Source organism: Apiospora phragmitis (assembly GCF_038363925.1).
Source record: "Apiospora phragmitis strain CBS 135458 chromosome Unknown utg000010l:1.0-9815664.0:1.0-9183399.0, whole genome shotgun sequence".
NCBI lineage: Eukaryota > Fungi > Ascomycota > Sordariomycetes > Amphisphaeriales > Apiosporaceae > Apiospora > Apiospora phragmitis.
In genome coordinates, this window is record NW_027117409.1 from 246,853 (window position 1) to 269,345 (window position 22,493).

At 48.4% G+C, this 22,493-nt stretch overlaps 8 protein-coding genes across 8 annotated transcripts; 4 read left to right on the plus strand and 4 right to left on the minus strand.

Moving 5' to 3' along the window:
* Positions 1–1,304: 1,304 nt before the first annotated feature.
* On the plus strand, positions 1,305–2,978 carry PG994_009903 (uncharacterized protein; the record flags this gene model as incomplete). Its single annotated transcript, XM_066861312.1, has 4 exons — positions 1,305–1,555; positions 1,644–1,851; positions 1,908–2,033; positions 2,085–2,978. 4 exons carry the CDS (start codon positions 1,305–1,307, stop codon positions 2,976–2,978), a joined length of 1,479 nt encoding a protein of 492 aa, XP_066710422.1.
* Positions 2,979–5,722: 2,744 nt separating this feature from the next.
* On the plus strand, positions 5,723–6,634 carry PG994_009904 (uncharacterized protein; the record flags this gene model as incomplete). The annotated part of the gene is made up of 1 exon (XM_066861313.1): positions 5,723–6,634. The coding sequence occupies one exon, from the start codon at positions 5,723–5,725 to the stop codon at positions 6,632–6,634; it is 912 nt and encodes a 303-aa protein (XP_066710423.1).
* Positions 6,635–7,867: 1,233 nt separating this feature from the next.
* Positions 7,868–8,723, minus strand: PG994_009905 (uncharacterized protein; the record flags this gene model as incomplete). Its single annotated transcript, XM_066861314.1, has 2 exons — positions 7,868–8,502; positions 8,675–8,723. 2 exons carry the CDS (start codon positions 8,721–8,723, stop codon positions 7,868–7,870), a joined length of 684 nt encoding a protein of 227 aa, XP_066710424.1.
* Positions 8,724–14,930: 6,207 nt separating this feature from the next.
* On the minus strand, positions 14,931–16,216 carry PG994_009906 (uncharacterized protein; the record flags this gene model as incomplete). The annotated part of the gene is made up of 3 exons (XM_066861315.1): positions 14,931–15,260; positions 15,691–15,857; positions 16,150–16,216. The coding sequence occupies 3 exons, from the start codon at positions 16,214–16,216 to the stop codon at positions 14,931–14,933; spliced, it is 564 nt and encodes a 187-aa protein (XP_066710425.1).
* Positions 16,217–16,377: 161 nt separating this feature from the next.
* PG994_009907 (uncharacterized protein) lies at positions 16,378–17,829 on the minus strand (the record flags this gene model as incomplete). The annotated part of the gene is made up of 4 exons (XM_066861316.1): positions 16,378–17,181; positions 17,336–17,425; positions 17,463–17,542; positions 17,613–17,829. 4 exons carry the CDS (start codon positions 17,827–17,829, stop codon positions 16,378–16,380), a joined length of 1,191 nt encoding a protein of 396 aa, XP_066710426.1.
* A 1,978-nt stretch (positions 17,830–19,807) lies between these two features.
* On the plus strand, positions 19,808–20,692 carry PG994_009908 (VIT family-domain-containing protein; the record flags this gene model as incomplete). The annotated part of the gene is made up of 1 exon (XM_066861317.1): positions 19,808–20,692. The coding sequence occupies one exon, from the start codon at positions 19,808–19,810 to the stop codon at positions 20,690–20,692; it is 885 nt and encodes a 294-aa protein (XP_066710427.1).
* A 462-nt stretch (positions 20,693–21,154) lies between these two features.
* On the plus strand, positions 21,155–21,400 carry PG994_009909 (uncharacterized protein; the record flags this gene model as incomplete). The annotated part of the gene is made up of 1 exon (XM_066861318.1): positions 21,155–21,400. One exon carries the CDS (start codon positions 21,155–21,157, stop codon positions 21,398–21,400), a length of 246 nt encoding a protein of 81 aa, XP_066710428.1.
* A 102-nt stretch (positions 21,401–21,502) lies between these two features.
* PG994_009910 (uncharacterized protein) lies at positions 21,503–22,027 on the minus strand (the record flags this gene model as incomplete). Its single annotated transcript, XM_066861319.1, has 1 exon — positions 21,503–22,027. The coding sequence occupies one exon, from the start codon at positions 22,025–22,027 to the stop codon at positions 21,503–21,505; it is 525 nt and encodes a 174-aa protein (XP_066710429.1).
* Between the last annotated feature and the right edge of the window lie 466 nt (positions 22,028–22,493).

Sequence of the window (22,493 nt, forward strand, 5' to 3'; positions counted from 1 at the left end):
TTAAATCCTGACCGGGAAGATAAAAGTGAGATAGAGTGGTGGGAATGTCTTAGATGGCCCGAGAATGACAGAAAGGTCTTGTACGGTAGGCTGGAAACTGGATCTCGAAAAAAGGCTAAGTTACAGGGGGCAAAATAGCAGAACAAGACTCCGGCAAACAATGATTGGCGCAGCTTCCGCCACGACCGTTAGGACGTTGCAGAACAGTGCAACGGCTCTCGCACCTTGCAACGTGACTGGTTCCTGGCTTGCTGGCCACGCCTTACTACAGGCCATTAAGACTTCTCGACCCCAGCTTTCTGGCTGCCCGGTTCTCCCGATTACGTCGTCAATGTCCATCTTATGGAATGACGACCTGCCAAGCGCGAAGCACCATCGTGGAACCCCCTAACACGCATTAGACGACAAACATGCGTTTGGTGCTGATTAACAAGCAATGCAGGCTTGCCAGACTTTGCTCTCGCACGCGCCCAGATGGAGTCTCGCCATCCACCACCACCATTATCTTGAAGAGGGCTCCCGATTGCCCCGATGGAACGATCGCAGCTGCAACACACCCAAGGTGAACTATTCAATGCGTTGCCTCTCCCTCACCTTGACTGGCTGCAACCAAGGATGGGGGGCATGAATGACCAAGCCAATTAGACCGGTGGCGACGTCGACCTTAGCCAATATTCTCGAACGGGCCCGACCAGATTGGTCCAGCAATGCAAGCGGCGACCCGACAGCATCGGACCATGTCGCCCATTGTTCATTGTTCCAGGATGCCACTGACCACCGATCGCAATAAACACCGGGGTAATGTCACCTCTAGGCTCTGCACCGCCCTGCTCAAACCTACAGATTCTGGGCCCTGTCCAACGTCGATCGGCAATTTACCCGTCATACTGTAAATAATGGGCAAAAAAAAAAAATCAATGCAGGGGAATACCTCCCACCGACTCATCAACCATGACGGGTGATTGGTAGATCTGAGCCAGCTTTACCGTACTTGTATATGGTGGTGCAGGTGCCCCGGGACCCGAAGTCTGTTTAAATGAAAGCGCTCCCTCAGCGCCTCCTTCCTTCCTGTGACACTCCGTGCCAACAAGTGACACTACTTACCTTAAGTAGACCGTTTTCATATTGAACGAGGCGGCGATTCTTTCCCTCCCGCGTTCACGTCCAAGACCTTCTCCCACCCTTATCCACTCGTTCCAAGGTTGAATTCGTCTTTGGAGATCCAAACAAGAGACCTATAATTTTTTGATATTGGTTTAGCGAAGACAACTTCAGGAGAACTTGATCGGAAACATACACCCATCATGGGTCAAGGACCAAGTTCGCCGTTGGCCGGCTGCCTCAACGCCGTCTGCAACGGCCGCACCGGCTGCGTCGCGTATCCCGACACCCCACTCTACCAGGTCGCCTGGGTCAACCGCTACAACCTCGACATCCCCGTGAACCCCGCCGCCGTGACCCGGCCAGACACGGCCGAAGATGTGGCCGGCTTCGTCAAATGCGCAGCCTCGAACAACGTCCAGGTGCAAGCCAAGTCGGGCGGGCACTCCTATGCGTACGTTGCACGCCACACACCCACGATGCGGTTCCCTATACCCAGACTTTGATTCCCGATGAGCTAACATATGATGCCCTCCCTCCAGCAACTTCGGCGTCGGAGGCAAAGATGGCGAGCTTGTCATCGACCTGAAGAACATGCAGCACTTCTCCATGGACACAAATACCTGGCAGGCCACCATCGGCGCCGGCACGAAGCTCGGAGATGTCACCGACAGGCTCCACAAGAACGGCAAGAGGGCCATGGCCCATGGCACGTGCCCGGGCGTAGGCATTGGTGGGCATGCAACCATCGTGAGTTAGCTGAACTCCAATTTTATGCGCAATATGCTGACTATTGTTCTTTCCAGGGTGGCCTAGGTCCCTCGTCGCGCATGTGGGGATCTTGTCTTGACCACGTAATGGAGGTTGAGGTGGTGACGGCCGACGGCAAGATCCAGCGGGCCAGCGAAAAGGAAAACTCCGACTTGTTCTTCGTATGTGCATCCATCCATGGCGAGCGAGCAGAACTAACTCATGATGAATAGGCTCTGAAGGGTGCTGGCGCAAGCTATGGCGTCATCACTGAATTCGTCATGAAGACTCATCCCGAACCCGGCAGTGTCGTCCAGTACAGCTTCTCGTTGACTTTCGGAAAACATGCAGACATGGCCGACGTCTTCGAGCAGTGGCAGACGCTGATCGGCGACCCGGACCTCGACCGCCGGTTCGGCACCGAGATCGTCATGCACGAGCTCGGCCTCATCATCACGGCCACCTTCTACGGCACCGAGGACGAGTTCAAGGCGACGGGCATCCCGGACAAGATCCCCAAGGGCAAGATCTCGGTCGTGATCGACGACTGGCTCGCGGTGCTGACGCAGCAGGCGCAGGACGCGGCCCTGTACCTGTCGGACATCCGCAGCGCCTTCACGGCGCGCAGCCTGGCCTTCAAGAGCGACGAACTGATGTCGAAAGACGGCATCTCCAAAATGATGAAGTACCTCGACGACCAGGACCGCGGCACGCTCATCTGGTTCCTCATCTTTGACGCGAGCGGCGGCGCTATCGGCGACGTGCCGATGAACGCGACGGCGTACTCGCACCGCGACAAGGTCATGTTCTGCCAGGGCTACGGCATCGGCATCCCGACGCTGACGCAGACGACCAAGGACTTCATGAACGGCCTCATCGACACCATCCAGGGTACGGTGCCGCAGACCCTCACCACCTACCCGGGCTACGTCGACCCGCAGCTCGGCGCCGGCGCGCAGCAGTCGTACTGGGGGCCCAACCTCGACGCGCTCGGCCGGATCAAGTCGCAGTGGGATCCCAAAGACATGTTCCACAATCCCCAGAGCGTCGCGCCCCTTACGCTCAATGCGCGCCAGGAGTCGTCGGCAGCTAGCAGCATTAACAAGCGACTGCTGCGCATACTGTGAAACCGAAGCCGCTTGTAACGTGACAACGGCGCAGCAGCTTTCTCGCTAAAGGAATATGGAGAAGTGGAGGAAGGAACCTAAGAACTGCTTGCTTTTCAATTCTTATGATTGTACGACTTTTTATTCTTCATGTTGTTATGCTTTTTTGATACCCGGATGCCTAATTAGCTAGACTAATAACAGCAATGATCAACACCTGCCGTATGTCCTATCAGGTCTCTCAGGCTTTTGGTTCAGCTCATCACTATTCGTTAGTGCGTGCATGCCACCCTGGATCCCTTGTCTCATTAGCGTGCTATTGGTATAGCTATGCCTGTCTGAACGCTAGCTGAGCATGCGAGTTTGGAAGGTTGTTTCCTAAATGGACGACATGTTTGATTGCTTTTGCCGCCATTTGATTTTTCCTCTCGTAGCGGGTGTGCCATGTTTTACATCGTACGCATCGTGGTTTCGCAGCGTAACCTAGGTTTGTTTACGCATGCCAGCCACAAGCAGTCTTATGCCAGTCGTCCCGGCTCAAACTGTCATGGGGTGTTGTTATGTGTGCCGCGACCGCGCGGTTATCACTTCTTTCGCCTTTGCGGAAACGATGTTTGCTAATTACTGCCCAGTCTACACTGACACCGACTAATTCTCTCTCGCAACTTTCTATCACCTTGACTACCTGGCTGAGTCCATAACTAAAGCATCGATTGATTTGACCCGGGAAGGGACGCCCAAGGGGGATGGCTTTATGGTTGTGACTCTGGGTTGAACAGCTTCTTTGGGCCCATCCGTGTGTCCAACCTCGCGACGCCAATGGCCAGAGGCCAAAACCAAAAGCTATTGGTATGCGGCACATGCCACAACACATCAACATTCGCCTCATCGTATTGTTGGCCAGTTTGACCAGAGTTTCGTGGTGGCGTCCAAGCTCCGTGATCTTGGATGTCGGGCCGACATGGCGCATCGGAGTCCCAAACATGGTGCATTGGGTCCTGGCCCCCGACTGCTTGGTCGCACAGCGCCGCGACGGTACGATCGCTCCCCATCGTCGCCTCCCATCGTTGCTTTCGCCCGAGATAGCCTGGGCTGGGCATACATGCCACCGCCGTCACGCACACTTTTGGTGCGGTTCCCGCCCGACATGGGTTTTCTTTTCTTCTATCGCCCATTGGCTTTTTGGATATGTATTTGGGTAGTTGTTGTTCAGTCCATCGATGGGACTTGCGCGAATGGCGACCCCGACTCTCTCCGTCAATTGAGGTCGGTCACGGCTCAAGCCTACACGATGAGCGACACACACCGCCGAGCACCTCGCTCGCCACCGCCGCCATCTCGATCTCTATTGACGTGGGGATACACGAGCTTCAGAACCTTCTCAGGGCGGAAGCATGTCTTCAATCCAATTGCTTGATATGCCACTCGGGCCCAAAAATGTGAGGAACAGCAAAAAAAGAAAACCTTGCATCAGCCGTGAATCGAACACGGGCCCATCGATGGCAACGATGGATTTTACCACTAAACCACTGATGCATTCTCGGAAGATTTGGTTGCGGATACGGTTTTATGTATTACGATTAGTTATATAGGTCTGGTGAGACTCAATAAGCCAAGTTGTTATCATGTGCCATGTCACTTTGGTGGGTGGGCAACCGACAACGAAGCCACTGCATGATAAGGATTTGGCCGCCACTGCTATCCAGCGCTAGGGAGGATTGATTGCCTCGCTAGATATGTAACGACACAATCCTCTCTCATGAAAGCAATCAACAGGACCGGCGGGCTGTATGGCAAGGCGAAACAGAGCTCGCTGGCGTGCGATTCCCCTATTTGATCTCGCGCATCCTAAATCAAGTTGGTCTTTCTCCCAGCCTCATGAGAACTGGATTTCGATTGCGACGATGGAAAACTGGTAAGAAGATAGGGCCCACAGCTCTGTCTTCTTCGGAATAGGGGCTTGGTCCGGAGGGGCCTAGGACACCAGCCAGATACCTGTAATCACATCACAAACGGTTCTGCACCGCCGTAACTTGATAGATAGAATCCTAGAATCAAACATAGGAGGTAGCTACTGTCTTATTTCAAGACCCGGGACTCCAAATTTCGTGTGTTGGGCCGACATGTGGCAAGTTTCCGGACGTCGTAGCGGCTTCCTGACAAAGCCCATGATCAGTGGTTCTCCGGTATGTTGGTATCATAAACTGCTTGTTGATGACTCCTTCTCTTGGTCTTGTAAGGAAAGATTGCCTAGGTGGTGCTGATGAGCCTGCTATGTTCCCCTGTGTAAATCTCAGCATGCGTATAATAATGCATGCAGCGAACCACCGAAGCTGGCAATCAGGGTCGCTTGTCAAAAGCAAGTGACATGTCTGATTGCTCCTAAACTCATTGCTATCTGGTGGTAGCAACTTTTTTCCTTCTGTTAGTCTTTTGATTCTACGTGGACGGGCTAAAGTTAAAAGGAGAAAGCTTCGTCTTGGACGTGGGTGATCTTCTATCCTATGCTACCTTTGACCCATATCCTTAGCAGGCAGCGGGGATATCTTTTCATCCTGATTTATATATTACCAGAGAGAGTGGTAGCATATTTCAATTTCAAACTAAACACCCTCCTTCTTATGAACTACTCTCGAGAATTATTGAGACCGTGTATTTCTACCACAATAATACCATCACCACTTTTCCACTCTAATCAACACCACCGAACTCCTTTTCACAGGACTACCATATCATACCTACACAGAGATACCACACACGAAACAATGGCCCCATCAACGTTCCCGCAATTCACCCGCCTCTCCCCCGAGCTCCAGGCCATGGTCTGGCAGGAGTTCGCCCGTGACGAGGCCGCCAGCCGGATCGTCGTCACGCACAACGAGCAGCGGATCTACGAGGACGGCGAGCGGCGGCGCGCGGACCTGCGCATCATGCCGCTGAAGCGGCTCGTGAGCCCCCTCCTCACCGTCTGCTTCCAGGCCCGCGAGGCGGCGCTGCGGCACTACCGGACGCGCGTTGAGGTGTTCGAGCGGCCGTCCCCCGTGCCGTGTGTCCTTCCCAACAGTGGCAGGTCTTGGGCCGCGAACCTCGAGTTCCTGGTCTGCTACCGGGCCAAGACCCTGATGGACGTGGAGGGCGAGGGGGCGATGTTGACGGAGGAAGATGAGCCGCAACTCGAGCCTCAGCCTCGCGGCTGCGTCTACCTCGACCTGGAGAGCGACCGCTTCCTGATCTTTGAGCAATGGTGCTGGTCCTCTGGGGTCTGGCAGCACTACGGGTTCAGGGCACTGTCGGACGCCATCGACGACGCGCGGGATCACAGTGGCCGCATGGGCCGCGCCGACTTGGACGCGCTCCTGGAACGCCGCCCGCCAGTGCTCCGGAACGCTTCGATCAAGCTACTGGACGAGGTCCTGCAGCAGATCCGCCATGTGGTCATCGACGACCACGTATCCGCCGGGGAAGGAGAAGAGGAAGGAGGAAACGGAAGCGGAAGCGGAGGCCAAATCAATCCGCCTGCAGCGGTGGATGCTGATGATGAGTCTTCTACCGCGATCCAGAACACCCTGCCGAGGGCCTTCTCGCCCGAGGGATCGTCTCTGGGGCTACTTGGTCACCGAGGAGAGGGCCCGCTGCTTCTTCGACGACCTCGAGGACAAGGGGCCCGGGCACCTTAATATCAAGAAGGCGAAGATGGTCCGTGGGCCGGGTGATGAGGAAGACGTGAAGAGGTATCTTGATTGGGACGACATTGATGCCCAGGATATACAGGGATGATATGTTTTTCACTGGTTGCGTAGGGAGATGTTCGGTATACGCCAGGTCTATTTCGAAGCTTTCTGAGACATACGCAGTTACCTGTCTACTTTCAATCCAATGTACCCGTTCCCGTTTATCATCTCTCGCAACCCAGATCCTCTTACGTGTATCAGAGCTAAGCATAACCACTGGCGATCAATTTTGCTCATTGTTCCGTCCATCTTGCTTGTCATTGCCTTCAGTGTCAGGGCTCGGGCTGTTAATATCCAAGAGCGAGAAGAGCTAGAAGTGGTGCTCTAGGCATAATTAAACGCGTCGTGAATAATTACTGCCTACCTTAATCAGCTCCGGAAACGAAACAGCACTAGGTATGAGTACGCGAGTGTCCCACTGAGCAAGAGCGTGAGGGGGTGAGATTCAGGACCAGACAGGGTACGGCAGGTGTGAGGAAGATGTGTTGAAGATGTGGTGAGTGAGTGACATTTTGGGTAGTAATTACTAGAGGAGAGAACAACCTTAACTTCAGTACAGATGCTTATTAAATACAATCAGTAGTGTCATTCTCGAAACTGTATAAATACCTACCTGTTTCTTTACTTAACCTGCCCTTTCTTTTTCCCTCTCTTTTTCTTGCGATCGCCGAACTGAAAATCACCAACAGCACAAGCAGACTCAACTTCGTCAACTTTGCTCACAATATCAAACCTGGTATCCGCATTGACATCCTTTCAGAAGAAATTTTTCGTGCTCACCACTTAATAAGTTGTTCTCGTCCGATCACGGCTCTTTCTTCGACTAATGCGTCAAAGCATCCCCGAAAATCATCATGACGACCCTTGACGCCAGCATGTCACAGCAAGAGGGCCCCGCCACTTTCCACCCGTTCCCGCGTTTGCCCGACGAGTTGAAAATGATGGTCTAGAATCGCTTTGTCGAGGCTGAGGCAGCCCGCCGAATCGTCATTCTCCACACAACCGTTGGCCGAGACAACCCCGAGGGTCCCCTGCCGCCCGATATGCTGCTGGACCTGAAGGTGCTGGCGGACAGAGACTGGAGTGGCGGGAACCCGCGACGATATGCTCATCGACATCCAGGCGGACGCGGCTCGTCACCGAGGCTGCGTATACCTGAACCTATCGACCGACAGGTTCCTACTGTTTGCGCAGTGGTGCCGGGAATCTTACGGACTCCGGGCCTTCTCGGCGGTCTTGGACGACTTCAAGTACCACAGCATCCCCTTCGGCGTCGAGAAGCTGCTGGCGCGCCCACCCCCGGTGCTCCGCAACGCCTCCGCGCCGCTGCCAAAGGACGTTACTGCCGGCATACGCCAAACGGTGTTCCCGTGTAACCCTCGGGGCCAGTGGATAGACCCGGCCCGCTGGTGGCTGTACGAAGACCAAGTTTTCGCCAACGTGCCGGGAATTTTCATTATTCGCAATCGAGAACGGCGCCTTCGAGTCCCCCGCGTAGGCTAGAAATTTGCCGAACGCTTTCGAGCCCATGAGTTCCTCTGCTGACTCTTCTGATGATGACTCTTCTGATGATGACTCTTCTGATGATGACTCTTCTGATGCTGGCTCGTCCGACGCTGGCTCTGACGCTGGCTCGTCTTCCGAAGTTCCTCCCTCCGGTCCCGTTACGTGGGGATTCCGTGCCACAGACGAGATGTACCGCACCTTCTTCGATGATATTGAAGACAAGGGCCCAGAGCACTTGCTTATCCAGAGGGTGGTGCAGAAGGCGGATGTTCCTGGTGAAAACGACTGGGACCTCGTGTGGGCGTAAGCTAGGCTATTATAAGCTGACCTCAAGTACCTTCCTGTCACCACTGGATTCCCTCGGGGCTATCGCAACTCGGCGAGATCTCAGTGATTGGTTGCCCTCCTATCCATGGATACACACACTTCCTGACGTGTCAGAATGCCCTGGCATTGTCAAGAACACTGGCCCGCACGCACGAGGGTTGCGTGTGTTCATACTCAGATATTGTAGTACGGGGTTAGACATATTATTAGGACGCCGGTGAGCGTCTATATATAGCTCAAGAGCAGAACTGTATTAATCCAGACCTATAAACTCATTTTTTAACCCTTCTTATGCGTATAATCACTTAAGTAGTATACTTAAATAAATAGTAGTAGAGCTAATAGTTATATTATAAATGTGCTAAAGATGTGATGGGTAGGTGGTTACGACAGTGCTTAAAACCTGAATAATAGCAGGTTAGACAAGATTATTTTATTAAATATACTTAAATAATTACTAAGCCAGCTAACGGTGCTACGATCACTTTATATAATAGCGACCCTTAAATTTAAATAGCCTTTAATAATACTATATATAAATTAGTATATAAACTAGTTAAATTTTAATTTATAGTTAATTAAATAATATTATCTTTTTTTTAATAAGTTATAAACTTAACGAGTTAATATTATAACGCGCGATTTAAAATATTATAAATAGCTTATTAATAAAATAAGCCGCCGAGAAGTATAATATCCCTAGAATAATTCTAAAGGCTTAGATTCACGCTCGTAAGATTATTATTAAATAGGCTCTCGTACGTACGGTGGTTCCGGTTTTAATCGGGGTTTAATTATTCTTATTCTATTATTTATATTTATTTTTAATACGAGCTACGAGGGGTATTATATGCCCCTTTTAATAAAATAAAAAAGGGGTTTATACGCGTAGGTACGTAATACTTTTTTTTAAAGTAATATAAAAAACCTTAATTCTTGTTATTTTAATACTAGTAACTTTTTATTTTAATAATAAATTTAGTTAACTCCCTTTATTAAGACGAGTCTTTCCGCCGTAAAGGTTTTATACGAATAGGTTACGTTAATTCGGTATTTAATACCTGTTTAAGCTGTATAAATAATATTATATTTTCTTAATATTATTTTTATTAAATAGTAAATCTTTTTAATTAATTATTTTAATTATTTAATAATAATAACGGTATTAAATTTTTTTTTATATATTAACGTGTTTTCTTTCCCGTTATAAATTAAAAAGAATTATTTAAAAATAATAATAGTAATAAATACGCGCTTTTATATATTAAATTACGTTATACTTTATTAAAAATCGTATCTTTTTTTTACTCGCCGTATAAGTCCAGCCGCTCGATATACGCTTTTATATATACGGTGAGGCTATTCGTTAAAATTATTTACTCGAGGGCTTTATTTAGGGATTTTGGATTAGGCGTTTATAGGGTTATTTTAGCCGTCGACTTAATAGATTCCTAAAATCTCCTTTTTTTTATATAATTCTCGGAGCGATATAATATTAATTATTAGTTTTTTTCGTTCGTTATTCTTAATTTAATTAAATATTCGTTAAATAAATATCCTCGTTAATAAGTTAATAATAAAACGCGGCGTCCATTAAGTAAATAATGCTTTATTATACGTTTTTTAGATCGAAATAATTATACTCCTTTTCGTTATTTTTTAACTCCTCCTTTTTACCTTCCTAGTTTCGGACGAAATCCCCGTATTCTTTTTAGGTAAGGAAATCTTATCCCACATTATTACACGCTTAGAAATATTAGATTATTATACGGGTTCGCTTTTTAATTAAGTAATTTATTAATTAATAGCTTTATTTATAATAAATTCGGCAGGTTCTTTATTTAAACTACCGGTTCTTATATAATAACTTTAATTAAAAAGTGTTAACGAGTTATTAATTACCTTTTTATTTTAATAATTAATTATTATATAATAATTTATTATTATAAATTAATCGGTTTTTTATATATAATTATTTATAAACCGTTTATTAATTAAATATATATTTTTAACCGGGTATTAATATAATTCCTTCGTTAAATATTATTTTAAGATCTTTTAATCCGTTATTATATTTAATAATATATAAAAATTCGAGAATAACGCTTTATATATTAGCTTTTAATAAATAAAAGTTAATAAAAGTTTTAAAACTTTTTAATAAATTTTTATAACGGAGGTATAAAAAGCGATCTCTTTTTCGAATCCTTTTTCGAAGGCTCGTTATACGAACTAGAACTTATTTAGTAAGATTTTTAAAATTTTAATAAATTATTTCTCGGCGTTCTTATTTTTTATTTATATAAAAGAGGTTATTATTTAATTTATAAAATATTATATATAATTTATTATTATATTAAAATACGAATTTATTAAATAATATATCTCGTTTTATTTCTTTTCGAGTTTGATATAATTAAAATAAAATACCTCCGCACGGCTAGAAAAAATATTTAAAAAAACTGTATAGTATTAGTTTTTTAATATATCTAGCCGTCGGCATATTCCGATAAATATCCGTACTCTATTATAAAAGATGTTGTACGGCTTGCCGGTATAGTTCTTTTCCTTCTTTTATACTTTCGAGAAAGTAACGACCTTATTTTAATCGATTTTACCGTTATAAATAACTCGGTTTAAAAAGATATCGTATTCCGTGATATACGCTGGACTAGATAATCGTGCCGTCTGGTCCGGCGGTATCGGAGTCGGAGAAGGAAAAAGGATAATGTCTTGCGACGCTTGGGTGCTTAAGAATCCAGGGTTAGACGTCGGGCCTAGAGTATTTAAGACTCCGGGATTGAACGTCGGTCTTAGAGTACCCTGTGGTGTCGCGGACGATTGCTCCGTACGGAGACCGGGTATCTCTCGCTTAGGCGGCGGTTCTTCGATTGTCTGTTCTCGGGAAGAGTATAGAACATCCTCTTTTCGGGTTTCCGAAGTCGGTTCTGCTGGTCGGTCCTATTAATATATAGGATTAGCCGGTAATACTAAACTTATAAGCTTAATTTTAAAAGATCCGTTTATTAATATATCGACTCCGTATTTTTTAAAGTAATTAAAAAGCTCTTTTTAAAATATATAATTAATTTAACCGAATTAATATTTAGTTTATTCGTTAAACTTTATAATAAACGACTTTTTAAAAAAGGTCCCCTTTATTTTTAATATATAATATTTTAAAAAGTATTATATAAAATATATTATAAATAATTTAAGTATTATTTTTTTAAAAAGTATATTTAAAGGTTTAAATTTTTAAAAAACGAGGTTAACGTTCTTTTTTTAAACTATTAAAAAAATCCCGGTATTTTAAAAAACTTTTTCGTATATAAATAATTTAAAATCTAAAGTTATCGGTTTATCTAAATTCGGTATATTCGGGCTCGATCTCGATTCGCCGACCGTAATTAATTTTATTTTAATAAGGGTTATCGTTTTATAAATTATACGATAAGGTTATTTAAGTATATAATTATATATAGCTTAGCTAGTTTCGCATATAATTCGGAACCTAGTCTCCTCTTTATAATATATACTCGGAAAAAGGGGTTCCTCCTCGTACGGTTAATTCAATTCGGCTTTTCTTCCGAATCTCTAACGGGCGGAAATTCTCAGGGCTCTTTAATACGGTCGCCCTTACGTCGGTAAAAGCGTAAAATCGTTTTTTTACTCTTATTAATCTATAATCGCTACAGGTAATTATTAATTAATATTAAATAAGCTCTCGTATATATAATAATTCCGGTTTTAATCGAGGTTTAATCGTTCTTATTTTATTATTTATATTTATTTTTAATACGAGCTATAAAGGGTATCGTATACCCCTTTTAATAAAATACGAAAGGGGTTCGTACGCATAAGTACGTAGCACCCCTTTTAAAGTAATATAGAAAACCTCAGTTCTTGCTATTCTAATAATTATAAAATAACGAAATAAGTCCTTTTAAGCCTTAATAATAGCGGAAGAGTTTTAGATCGTGACTTAATGCCTTGCGTAATATAATTTAAGCTACTTACCGGCGTATATTATTTTTTAAATATTCGCTTAACGGATTTTTTAAACTAATAAAATTAATATAATATTTAATAAGTATTAAGTTAAAAGATTTATTACTTATTATTTATTTATCGGTATTACGTTTTTTAAAAGGATAGATTTTTTAAAGCTTAACGTAATTTCTATAGAAGAAATTATCGAGTTTTTCGAGCGGTTTAATAATTTTATTTTAAAATTAATCCCTTCGGAGTTTCGGTTTAATATCGACGAGATCGGTAACTAGCTCGGCTATAAAATAAATATAATAATTATTAAACTTATTAAAATAAAAAAAAATTAATTATAAACTCTTTTAATTAAAAATAAGTTTCTACGATCGAATATAATAATACTTTAAGCCGAGCTTTACCTCTTTTTATTATATTTAAAGGTTAATAAGTCTAATAGTAATAATTTTTAAAAAAGGAGGACTCGTTAACGAATATTATAAAAGATTAAGTTTTTACGATATCCTTTAAAAGTTAGACTGATAAGGAGCTAGCTTTAATATAGTTAAATAAGGTTTTTATCCCTTATATAAAGCTTAAAAACGAGGACTAATAGCGGCTTATTATTTTAAATAGTTACGTTAGCCACGTAAACGAGGATTTTATTATAATATATTTAAAGTATAAGATATAACTTCTTTTCTTTCCGGTATACTCGTTATACTTATTATAACCTTTAGATTTTAATTCTTTTAATATATTAAAAAATAACCTTATATTATATAGGGCTTAATAATATAAATATAAGTAAGAAAAACTTTTTTTAATATTACGAGCTAGTTAAAAAGTTTACTTTTTAACCGTATATAATAATTAGCGGCTAAGCCGTAATTAATATATTCCCTCGCGATATTAATAAGCCCCTTAACAGCCGGAACTAGATGATGGAAAACTAGGTAAAAGTAGAACCATTTGAGCCTCCCCTCGATGTTTTCGATAAATAATTCTCTATAGCGTTACTAATACCTACGACTAGCCGCTAAATTAAAGAGTTAACGGATATACTTAATAATAATAATACTATTTTTAATAACGCGACGCGCCGGGTTTTATTTTAAAAGCTTTAAAAGAGTTTAAATGCTTTAAACGACTAGATTAATTAATTAAAGCACGAGAAGTTAGTTTTAAAAAATAATCTAAAGAAAAAAAGAAATAAAAAGAGGAAAAAAGTAATACTTAACCTTAACTAGAAATTTACGCGTATATAAGATGTTATAATAATTAAAAGGGAAATAAATAGCGTTATATTAAAACCTTAAACTATTACTCTTTTATTATTAGTATTAAAAGTTATTATAATTAAATTTAACTTTAAATCTAAGATTAAAAGTGTTATAAAAGCGTTTCGAGACTAAAACAGTGTTTTTAAGATTTTATATTAATTTTTAATTAAATTATTCATATTATTATTATATAGTATTATTATTAGTTTTTAGGGTCGCCGTTGTATAGGGTGACCGTAGCACCGTCAGCTGGCTTAGCTCTCAGGTTATTCCTTCTTCTTTTTCTGTCAGATCACCTGCATTACAGCTGTTGCCTCCATAAGTAACAGTCCCACAATCAGTCAACATCGTTGCTTCCATTGCACAAATTCACATTCTCTCCCACCTGCGCTTTTCCTTCCTTCTTTCTCATTTTGGTGTCAAGTCAAATAATATTTTCACCTCAGAATCCTCTGCCAAACCTAACAACCTGCCCGTCCATGCACTACCGACGACAGAATATCTCGAGGAGCCCAGCAAGTCTTGAACGCGCTTCATAGCAGAAAGAAACGCATCACTTCGCGATACTTTATCTGTTAGTTGCTGACTTTCTTTATTCGTTCTATTTCAATTGCTCACAAACCGAAAAAATATCTAGCCAGAACAGCACAACCATCACCATGGCCACCGTGTTCTCCAAATTCGCACGCCTCCCTAACGAGATCAAGAGCATGATCTGTGAGGAATTCGCCAAAGCGGAAGCAGCCAGCCGCCTCGTCGTCCTCCACGCGAACGGCAGCAAGGGCGACAACATCAGGCTCCCCCTTTGCGCACTGGCTGGAGCTCAGCCTCATGCCGCTCAAGCGTCTGGCCAGCCCCCTGCTCTTGATCTGCGTTCAGTCCCGCGAAGTGGCGCTCCGGCACTACGGCACGCGCGTGCACGTGTACGAGATGCCTTCGCCCATGTCCGACCGGCTCTTACAGACGTGCGAGCAGTTCATGGAGGAGCATAGAGTGACGGAGCTTTCGGACGACGACGACCAGGCAGCGGAGGACGAAGGTCAGGCAGTGCTGCCGTTCCGGCCCCCACATCCGTTGATCACGGATGTGAAGCCCGTTTGGGCCGAGAGAGAGCTGGGGAAATTCAGTGGAGGACTGGATCACAAAAGGCCACCGAGGATATGCGCATCGGGCCATTCGAGGAGGAACCGCAGGAAGAGGATGAAGAAGTCGCCGCTCAGAGCGAAAACTATCGTGGCTGCGTTTATCTCGACCTTGCGAGCGACAGGTTCATGTCCTTGGGCCAGTGGCTGGTCGTGTACCCGGGCGAGAGTCGGGCGTACTACGGACTCCGGGAACTGTCGGACACGCTCGTCGGACACGCTCCGCGCCTTCAAGTACGGCGAAGCCGCGAAGCCGAGTGCGATCTGGACGTTGTGCGCGAGATCGTCGCGCGGCGCCCCCCTGTGCTCCGCAACGCCTCGGCGCGCCTGAGCGACGAAGTGCTCATGGGCATACGCCACCTCGTGTTCCCGTCCTACGGGCCCTGGGAGACCTTCGACCCTAGCGGCCCCGATTACGAGCCCTTTCAAGAAGACGATATTACGGTAAGTGATATGTCTGTCGGTGTCTATTCCTTCCTATTCCAGTCGTTATTCCTCGTCATCCCGGCGTCTCGGAAGGAAAAGATTCACCGTTTATTTGAGCAGCTGCCTTTATCCCTCTCAGGACATTCCGTTCAACTCCGAAATAAGTAATAAACGCTGAGAATCGATATGTAGACCATCAACTACCCTGGCGAACCCCTGTGCGCTCCCCGCCATTTACGAAGATGACTCCTGGAGGCGTACCCTTCCCGGCGCCTTCGGAGCTATGGACTCGTCGACAACATGGGGCTTTCTAGCCAACAATGAGGCGTACCGGGCCTTCTTTGACGATGTGGAGGACAAAGGTCCGGAGCATCTGCTTATTCAGGAAGCCACCAGGAGAAGCCCCGGTACCTATCCAGATGAATGGGGATTGGTCTGGGGAGACGGCGATGATGGAAGTGGTGACGACGAAAGCAGCAGTGACGATGGAAGCACTGGCTACGATAATGGAAGCAACAGTACCGATAGAAGCACTGGAAACGATGCTTGAGGACGCGGGTAGACAAGGTTGTGACCCTTTCAGGCGGCAGCTGGCTCAGCCAGTCCGTCACATGACTAGAACAGTCGCCGCCCCCTTCAGGGAGGAAGATAAATTTTGGCGGAGGGTGCACCGGAAACACTCATGGATGATGGCCTTGAACTCTTTATGTAGGTAGTAAGGACGCTTCAAAGGAATCTCGTCTCTTTCTGTGTTCATGAGGAATGTGTTAAGAGACCGTTTCTTCTTTACTCTCATCTTCCCGGATCTCCCCTAGTAGAAGAGATGCCGCCCATTTTGTAGAGCCGTTCACTGACATGATGTTGGTTGTCAGTTATTAGCTGGTGGAAGGAATACGGTGTAGGGGAGGGAAGGTCAACGGTGTTGCGAGGTTGATATGAGATCATGTATATTAAGTAAACATCACACATTATAGTGCAATATATATTACATGTAATGTCCAGACATCCTTCGTCCTATCTACTGAACCGGTGCATATCCAGAGGGAGGGTTCAGACCATCCGGAATCTCCAGCTCAGCCGTATAGTACCCAGGCGCCGAGCTGCCGCTCCACATCTCCTGAATACTAGGCAGGACGGTGCGGTTGTGGGTCTTGCCGGCGCCGCACAGGTCGGGGGCCGGGTAGCGCCGGTTGCCGCCATCGGTGTTGAAGGCGCCGGCGTAGGAGAAGTTGAAGTACCGCTGCGACAGCTCAGTGACATCGTCATTCCACGCCCGGACCCGGTCGCCCGTCTTGTCGGCCACGAACTGGAACACGTTGGCGCCGACGTCGAAGCGGCCGAGCGTGTGCAGGTCCCAGTTGGCCTCGACGGTCGCGATCTCGCTGTAGTGGTTGTAGAAGTGGTCGTCGGTGGTGCCGACGAGCTCGGCGGGGACGGCGTCGCCCAGCAGGATGCCGAGGATGCGGTTCTGGATCGAGTAGGTCTCGTTCTCGTCGAAGGTGACGAGAACCAAGGTGTTCTTCATGAACTTCTTGTCGTTCAGGAGCGGCTCCAGGAAGTTGCGGGTCCAGGCGCCGGCCGTCTGGATGTCGCTGTCGTGCGCGTCGCTCGTCATGTTGGGGGTGATGAACATCCACTGCGGCAGGGCATCGTTCTGGAGGTCCTGCTGGAACATGGTGAGGTTCTTCATCGAGGCCAGGCGGTCGACCTGGCCCGCGGCCGAGTTGTAGATGACGGCCGGGTTGTGCTTGCGGACGTAGTCGTTCTTGCCGTTCTGCTGGTTGACCCACGCCTTGCCGGAGAACCCGCTGAAAGGCATGTCCTAGTACGGTGAAGAATGTCAGCGATTTTCATCTAAGATATAATCTCGATTGATCGAGTATGACACATGGGATATCTCATCATAGAGTGGGGTGGCCTGTGGTCGCAGCATAGATTCAAGGCGGATGGGTATTGAGAGTGGGGGGCAGACTGACCTCCTGGTACTCAGCCCATGAGATGCCCTTGTCCTCGAGCAGATCGATGATGGTAGAGACGTTCTTGGCAATCTGGTTGAAGTCGTCGTTCTGCATCCCAAAGTAGTCACCACCAATGGCGGGAGACGTAGTTGGGCTCCGAGGGATGAGTGACGGCGTGGTAGCCAGAGAGGGTGATGCCCTGCTTGGCGAGCCAGTTGAGGTTCTCTGTTCATCAAGGTTAGTTATACATTGCGGTCGGACTTCGATAACACAGTTGAGCAAACAGTTTACTAACCATCACCGTATGCCATGTCATAATCGGTGTTCTCGAGCCAAATAACGACGAAGCGGTCGAACGCCTTGCCCTTGACATTGCTGGTGTTGCTCAGGGTCTTGGCCGTGGCCTGGGCGGCGTAGACGTCGCTGGTGGCGGTGGCCGTGTACAGGTTCTCGGCCTGGGCGGCGGCGCCGACGGCCAGGAGGGGGAGGAGAGACAGGACTGCGGAGCGCATCTTGACGGCTCTACGAGGAGAAGCGAGAGACTGAGCTGACTTTGACTTGGAGCGCAATGAGACAACAGCAACCCCGATGCCGTGGCGGGGGGGGGGTGGGCGCGTCTAGCTTTATTCAAGTCCCGACGGGCTGGGAACTTGCTAAACCGTCGGTTGACGACCTATCGCTTGACTGTGGTGCAATTTTACAAGGGCCCACCAGAACAAGTAAGGTTGCTCCCGGCACAGCTTGGTAGTGATCGAGACATTTTCTTGGCTACCTGCCTGCACCGGTAAGGAAGCTTTGCGCGGAGGCTCCATCGGCTGCGTCCATGGCGGGTGGGAGCGAGACTAGGATGAGCTTGGGAAGGATTCTGGAATACGACCCCACCATAAGTCCATTCACCGGTGCACCTATTGCCAATACCTACTCCTTGGCCAGTCGAATCATCATAGCTGCCTGCTCTAATATGCTGGGATTGATAGTCATTGTCGTTACTGCCGATTGTACTCGTCTTTTAACCTTCTGTCACTCCAAATTCATGTGTCGATTGAAGCCGGACGAGTTTTGCTGAAGCCGTCAGTTCTCTGCTGCAGAAAGGAAGTTTGCTTCTTCCTTGACCGGGATCACTGGGCTGCATGCCGAGACCTGTAGATGTTGGCCATAACGCTCCTACCGAATCCTCAACATGTTGACACGCCACCCTATTTGCCCGTACTGTGGCCGGATAGCCGTGCGGGGGTATTGTGCATACACCTTCTGTAATTGGCTTAGGTATTGGTTCCAATCGGGATTCCGCGTGGGCGAAATGGTGCTCAGGCGACAGATGCCGGCTGCAATCCGCCGGGCCAACAAGAGATTGCTAGATGGTAAGCAAGCGAAGCGAAACCAGGCGCGGCGTCGTAATCATAGTTGCCAGCGAATCAGCGGTGCCAGTGCGAGCGAAGATCAACACAGCCTCAGGGGCTATTGCGCAAAATAATGAACAGGAATCCCAAGTCGACATATGTTCGGTCAGCAACAGAGGCAAGCCTCTTTCTCTCGGGCGAATTCCCACTTACGAGAAAGGAAGGTCTGTAGGGGAGATTCCAAGCACGTGTCGTCGGAAAAGCCAAGCATTGGGCTGATCTACCAAAAGTGGGCGACCAGCCCCACTGTGGAGGGAGGGGAAGCTAGCTGCTTAGCTCGCCCAGTTTGTGGAGCCCTGTGGGCTGTCGCAATAGCCCATTGGAATTCTGCCTAGAGAGTGAGCCGCAGAGTGGCCGCTGGAAACATCTGGGTGCCGTAAGCCGCGACGCTGCGTTCTATCGTTGGATCGGGTTGCTGCGATTGTCTTAAACAATGCGCTAAAGGGCGAAGCTTTCGGGCATACAGGGGTCCCTGAGCACACCTGCTTACTGCCAGGACTGCGATTGGTTCTTCGACATGCTGATATTCGCTAGTGCTCTCGTGTGCCTTATCCCATCCTTACACTCCCATGACCATCCACTCTGCCGGGTTCTTTTGGGATGGCATTTCACATAGACTAATTCCACTTGTCGCTTTCAAGCTTTCAGATGAACATTTCTCGGAATCTGTACCCTACTTTTGGCCGAGACAAGGCATACGCCGTATTCGCCCACAGTTCTGCTATCCAATGAGCTGCCAGAACCTATCCACGCCAAGTCAAAGTGCAAGTCCTTGATATTCTCATCTTCTGGCTACGACTTGGGCGGGTATTGTGCAGACCAACACCTCATTGCCAAGGCGTGATTGTGACTTGCCAAGCAGCTCTGAATGAAAACATCACCTGTTGAGTCTTGAATTGTTCTGTTCCATGAGATAGTACAGACACAACCCCCATTCGAATGCACCAGACCGATATATTTCTGGTCCCTTCCTCAATCACAAGGCCCAGTCATGGAGGTCAGCGACGTCAGGAATCCACCAGGCCAAGAGGCCAAACATCAATCAACAGATGATGAAATGTCTTCCCCATCTTTCTCGAGAACATCCGACATGTCATCCTCACGGAGTGACATCACCCTCACAGAACACAACCTCAACCCCAGACACATCCTACCACCAGCTACGAGCAAGCTCACTCGCTGTCGATTGCCAACCCTCTCGCGCTTCCTAGCGGACTTCACCCTGGGCTTCGCCGACGGCTTGACCGTCCCCTTCGCCCTCACGGCCGGCCTGTCGTCGCTCGGCAAGACGCAGACGGTCATCTACGCCGGCATGGCCGAGATCTGCGCCGGCAGCATCAGCATGGGCATCGGCGGCTACCTGGCCGCCAAGGGCGAACAACAGGCTGCCGCCGCTTCTTCCAGGCCCGACGAGGGTGAGACCGAAGAAACGGGAGGTGATGAAGAGAAGGAGGCAGTACTGGGAAGTGCTGACGTGGTTGAGGAGTACCTCGCGCCCCTTAACCTACGGGGAGACCTGCGCGCGGCCGTGGAGGCGCACCTCAGGAGCCAGCCGGCGCTCGTGGATGCGCTCGGTGCGAAAGCACGAGATGATGATGACGCGGAGACCGGCTATGGCGAGCGGCGCGCATCGTCGCCCGTCATGGTGGGGCTGTCGGTGTCGATCGGGTACCTCCTCGGCGGCCTGCTGCCGCTCTTCCCCTACTTCTTCGTCAGCCAGGTCGGCGATGGCCTGCGGTGGAGCTTCGGCGTCTGCATCCTGGCCCTGTTCCTCTTCGGCTTCACCAAGCACTACCTGCTCCAGGACGGCGCGCAGAGGTACGGTCGCCACCCGCTTCATAAGAAGAAGGCGCAGTGGAAGCGCGTGAGGGCCAGTCTCTGGGAAGGTGCGCAGATGGTGGTGCTGGGCAGTATAGCGGCGGTCACGGCGGTCTTGGCGGTGAAGGCATTGGAAGGGTTAGCTTCGCGGGACTAGAACGGGGTTGCTAGCGTACTAATACTAATGTTAGCGAGATTATGATACATCGTCACTTGCTCAATGATGTCAACTGGGTACGATATGATGATGGTTCCGCTGGCCACGATCGTAGAGCATCAGTTCAGGAGCCAAGAGGTAGCAGTGGAAATTGCATCTAGTTTACAGGTTTCACCCAATACGTAACTAAGCTTGGGATCAATGTTTGGCATTGACCGCCTCTCGGAAATGACATCAACCCAAAGCAAGCATCGTCGATTGTCATGATCTTGACAGCGCCTCCAAGCCCCTTTTCTCGTCGGTCGTCTATCGTCCCAATTCCCAATACTCGAGCATGCCAAGGAGAGCCACAAAAGAAACATCATCATAATGTTTTCTTTTGACATAGTGATCGAGTCCTTCCTTAACCCATAGGCGGCGGTGGCGCGCCCCCGCGGCCCGGAGGCGGTCCAGGCATCGGAGATGAACCGCCACCCCCACCAAGTCTCACGAACGGAAACCCGCCCCCCGGCGGACCCCCCAGGCATGACCCCGGGTGGTGGCGGAGGTGGCCCTCCTCCTCTCCCGGAAAAGCCCCCTGGTCTTGCTGCGGGCGGCGGCATGCCTGGTGGTGGCCCCGGCATCCCACCCATCATTGGCGGCGGAGGCGGTCCCCCCTGGTGGTGTGGTGGTGGTCCTCCGCCCCCACCACCGTTACCATCACCATAGCCCATGTCGTCCATCATGTCGCTACCACCACCACCACCACCACCACCACCACTACCACCATCATCCGAGTGCGAATAAGACGACGCCGATGACGGGCTAGATCTACCACCTCCACCACCGGACTTGGGCCGCTTCCGATTTCCCCTCCTCCTCCTCCCGGGGTCTCCGACGATGACGCTTCCTCCTCGATCCCCCACCGCCGCTACTGCTACCGCTGCCATAGTACGACGAACTGAAACTGCCGCTGCTGCCCCCGCTGCGGCTGCGACTGGAACGCGGCATGCCGATGCGCCCGCAGCAGATCAGGAGCACGAGCAGGATCGCGACGAACGCGACGACGCCGCCGATGATGCCGCCAAACGCATCCTGGCTCAAACCGTCATGAGAGGAAGACGGCGGTGGCGGCGGCGGTGGCGACCCGTCTGTCTGCTGTGGGGGGTCGGAGCCTAGTGTCACGATGGTTGTGTAGGTGTTGGCGGGCTGGGTGACGACTTGGGTGATTGCTGGTCTTGCATCTCCTCCTGCGGCAGCGGCGGCGCGGACAGGATTGTTACTTATACGAGTAGTGGTAGGATGGGTAGAGTATGAGGAGGGGGTGGTGGAGGAATAGGGGTGGATGATGGGCATGACGAGCGGGCCGGCCGGCTGGGTGATCGGGCCGGAATACGGGAGTCGCTTTTTATTTTATGATTCCACATTGACTGCGACCCGAGAGAAACGGAGAAGTGATTGAGTTGAGACACCCTCTTGGTGTAGCTCTGCGCTATTGTTACGGTTTCATCCAAGCCCGAGGTGACCTCGTGTCGATCAGTGTCCCCTAGAACTATTACTGTTCCCAGAAAGGTGGTAAGAGAGACAGAGAAGTGAGAGAGAGGAAAGGGGGCAGATGATCCATTGCGGCGCGGGGCGACCTTGTGATACTACAACCTTTCGTCCGTTTGTTATATAATATCAATGAGAGCAGCCGAGTAGCCAGCTGTAGCCGCAACCTTGGCCGTCTTCCCCTCTCTCGAGGTTTTGGTTTTCGAGCGTAAGTCCAGCACACCATGTCATACCCGCCTGCGTGCTGTTCTCGTCTGTCGCATCTTTGTCT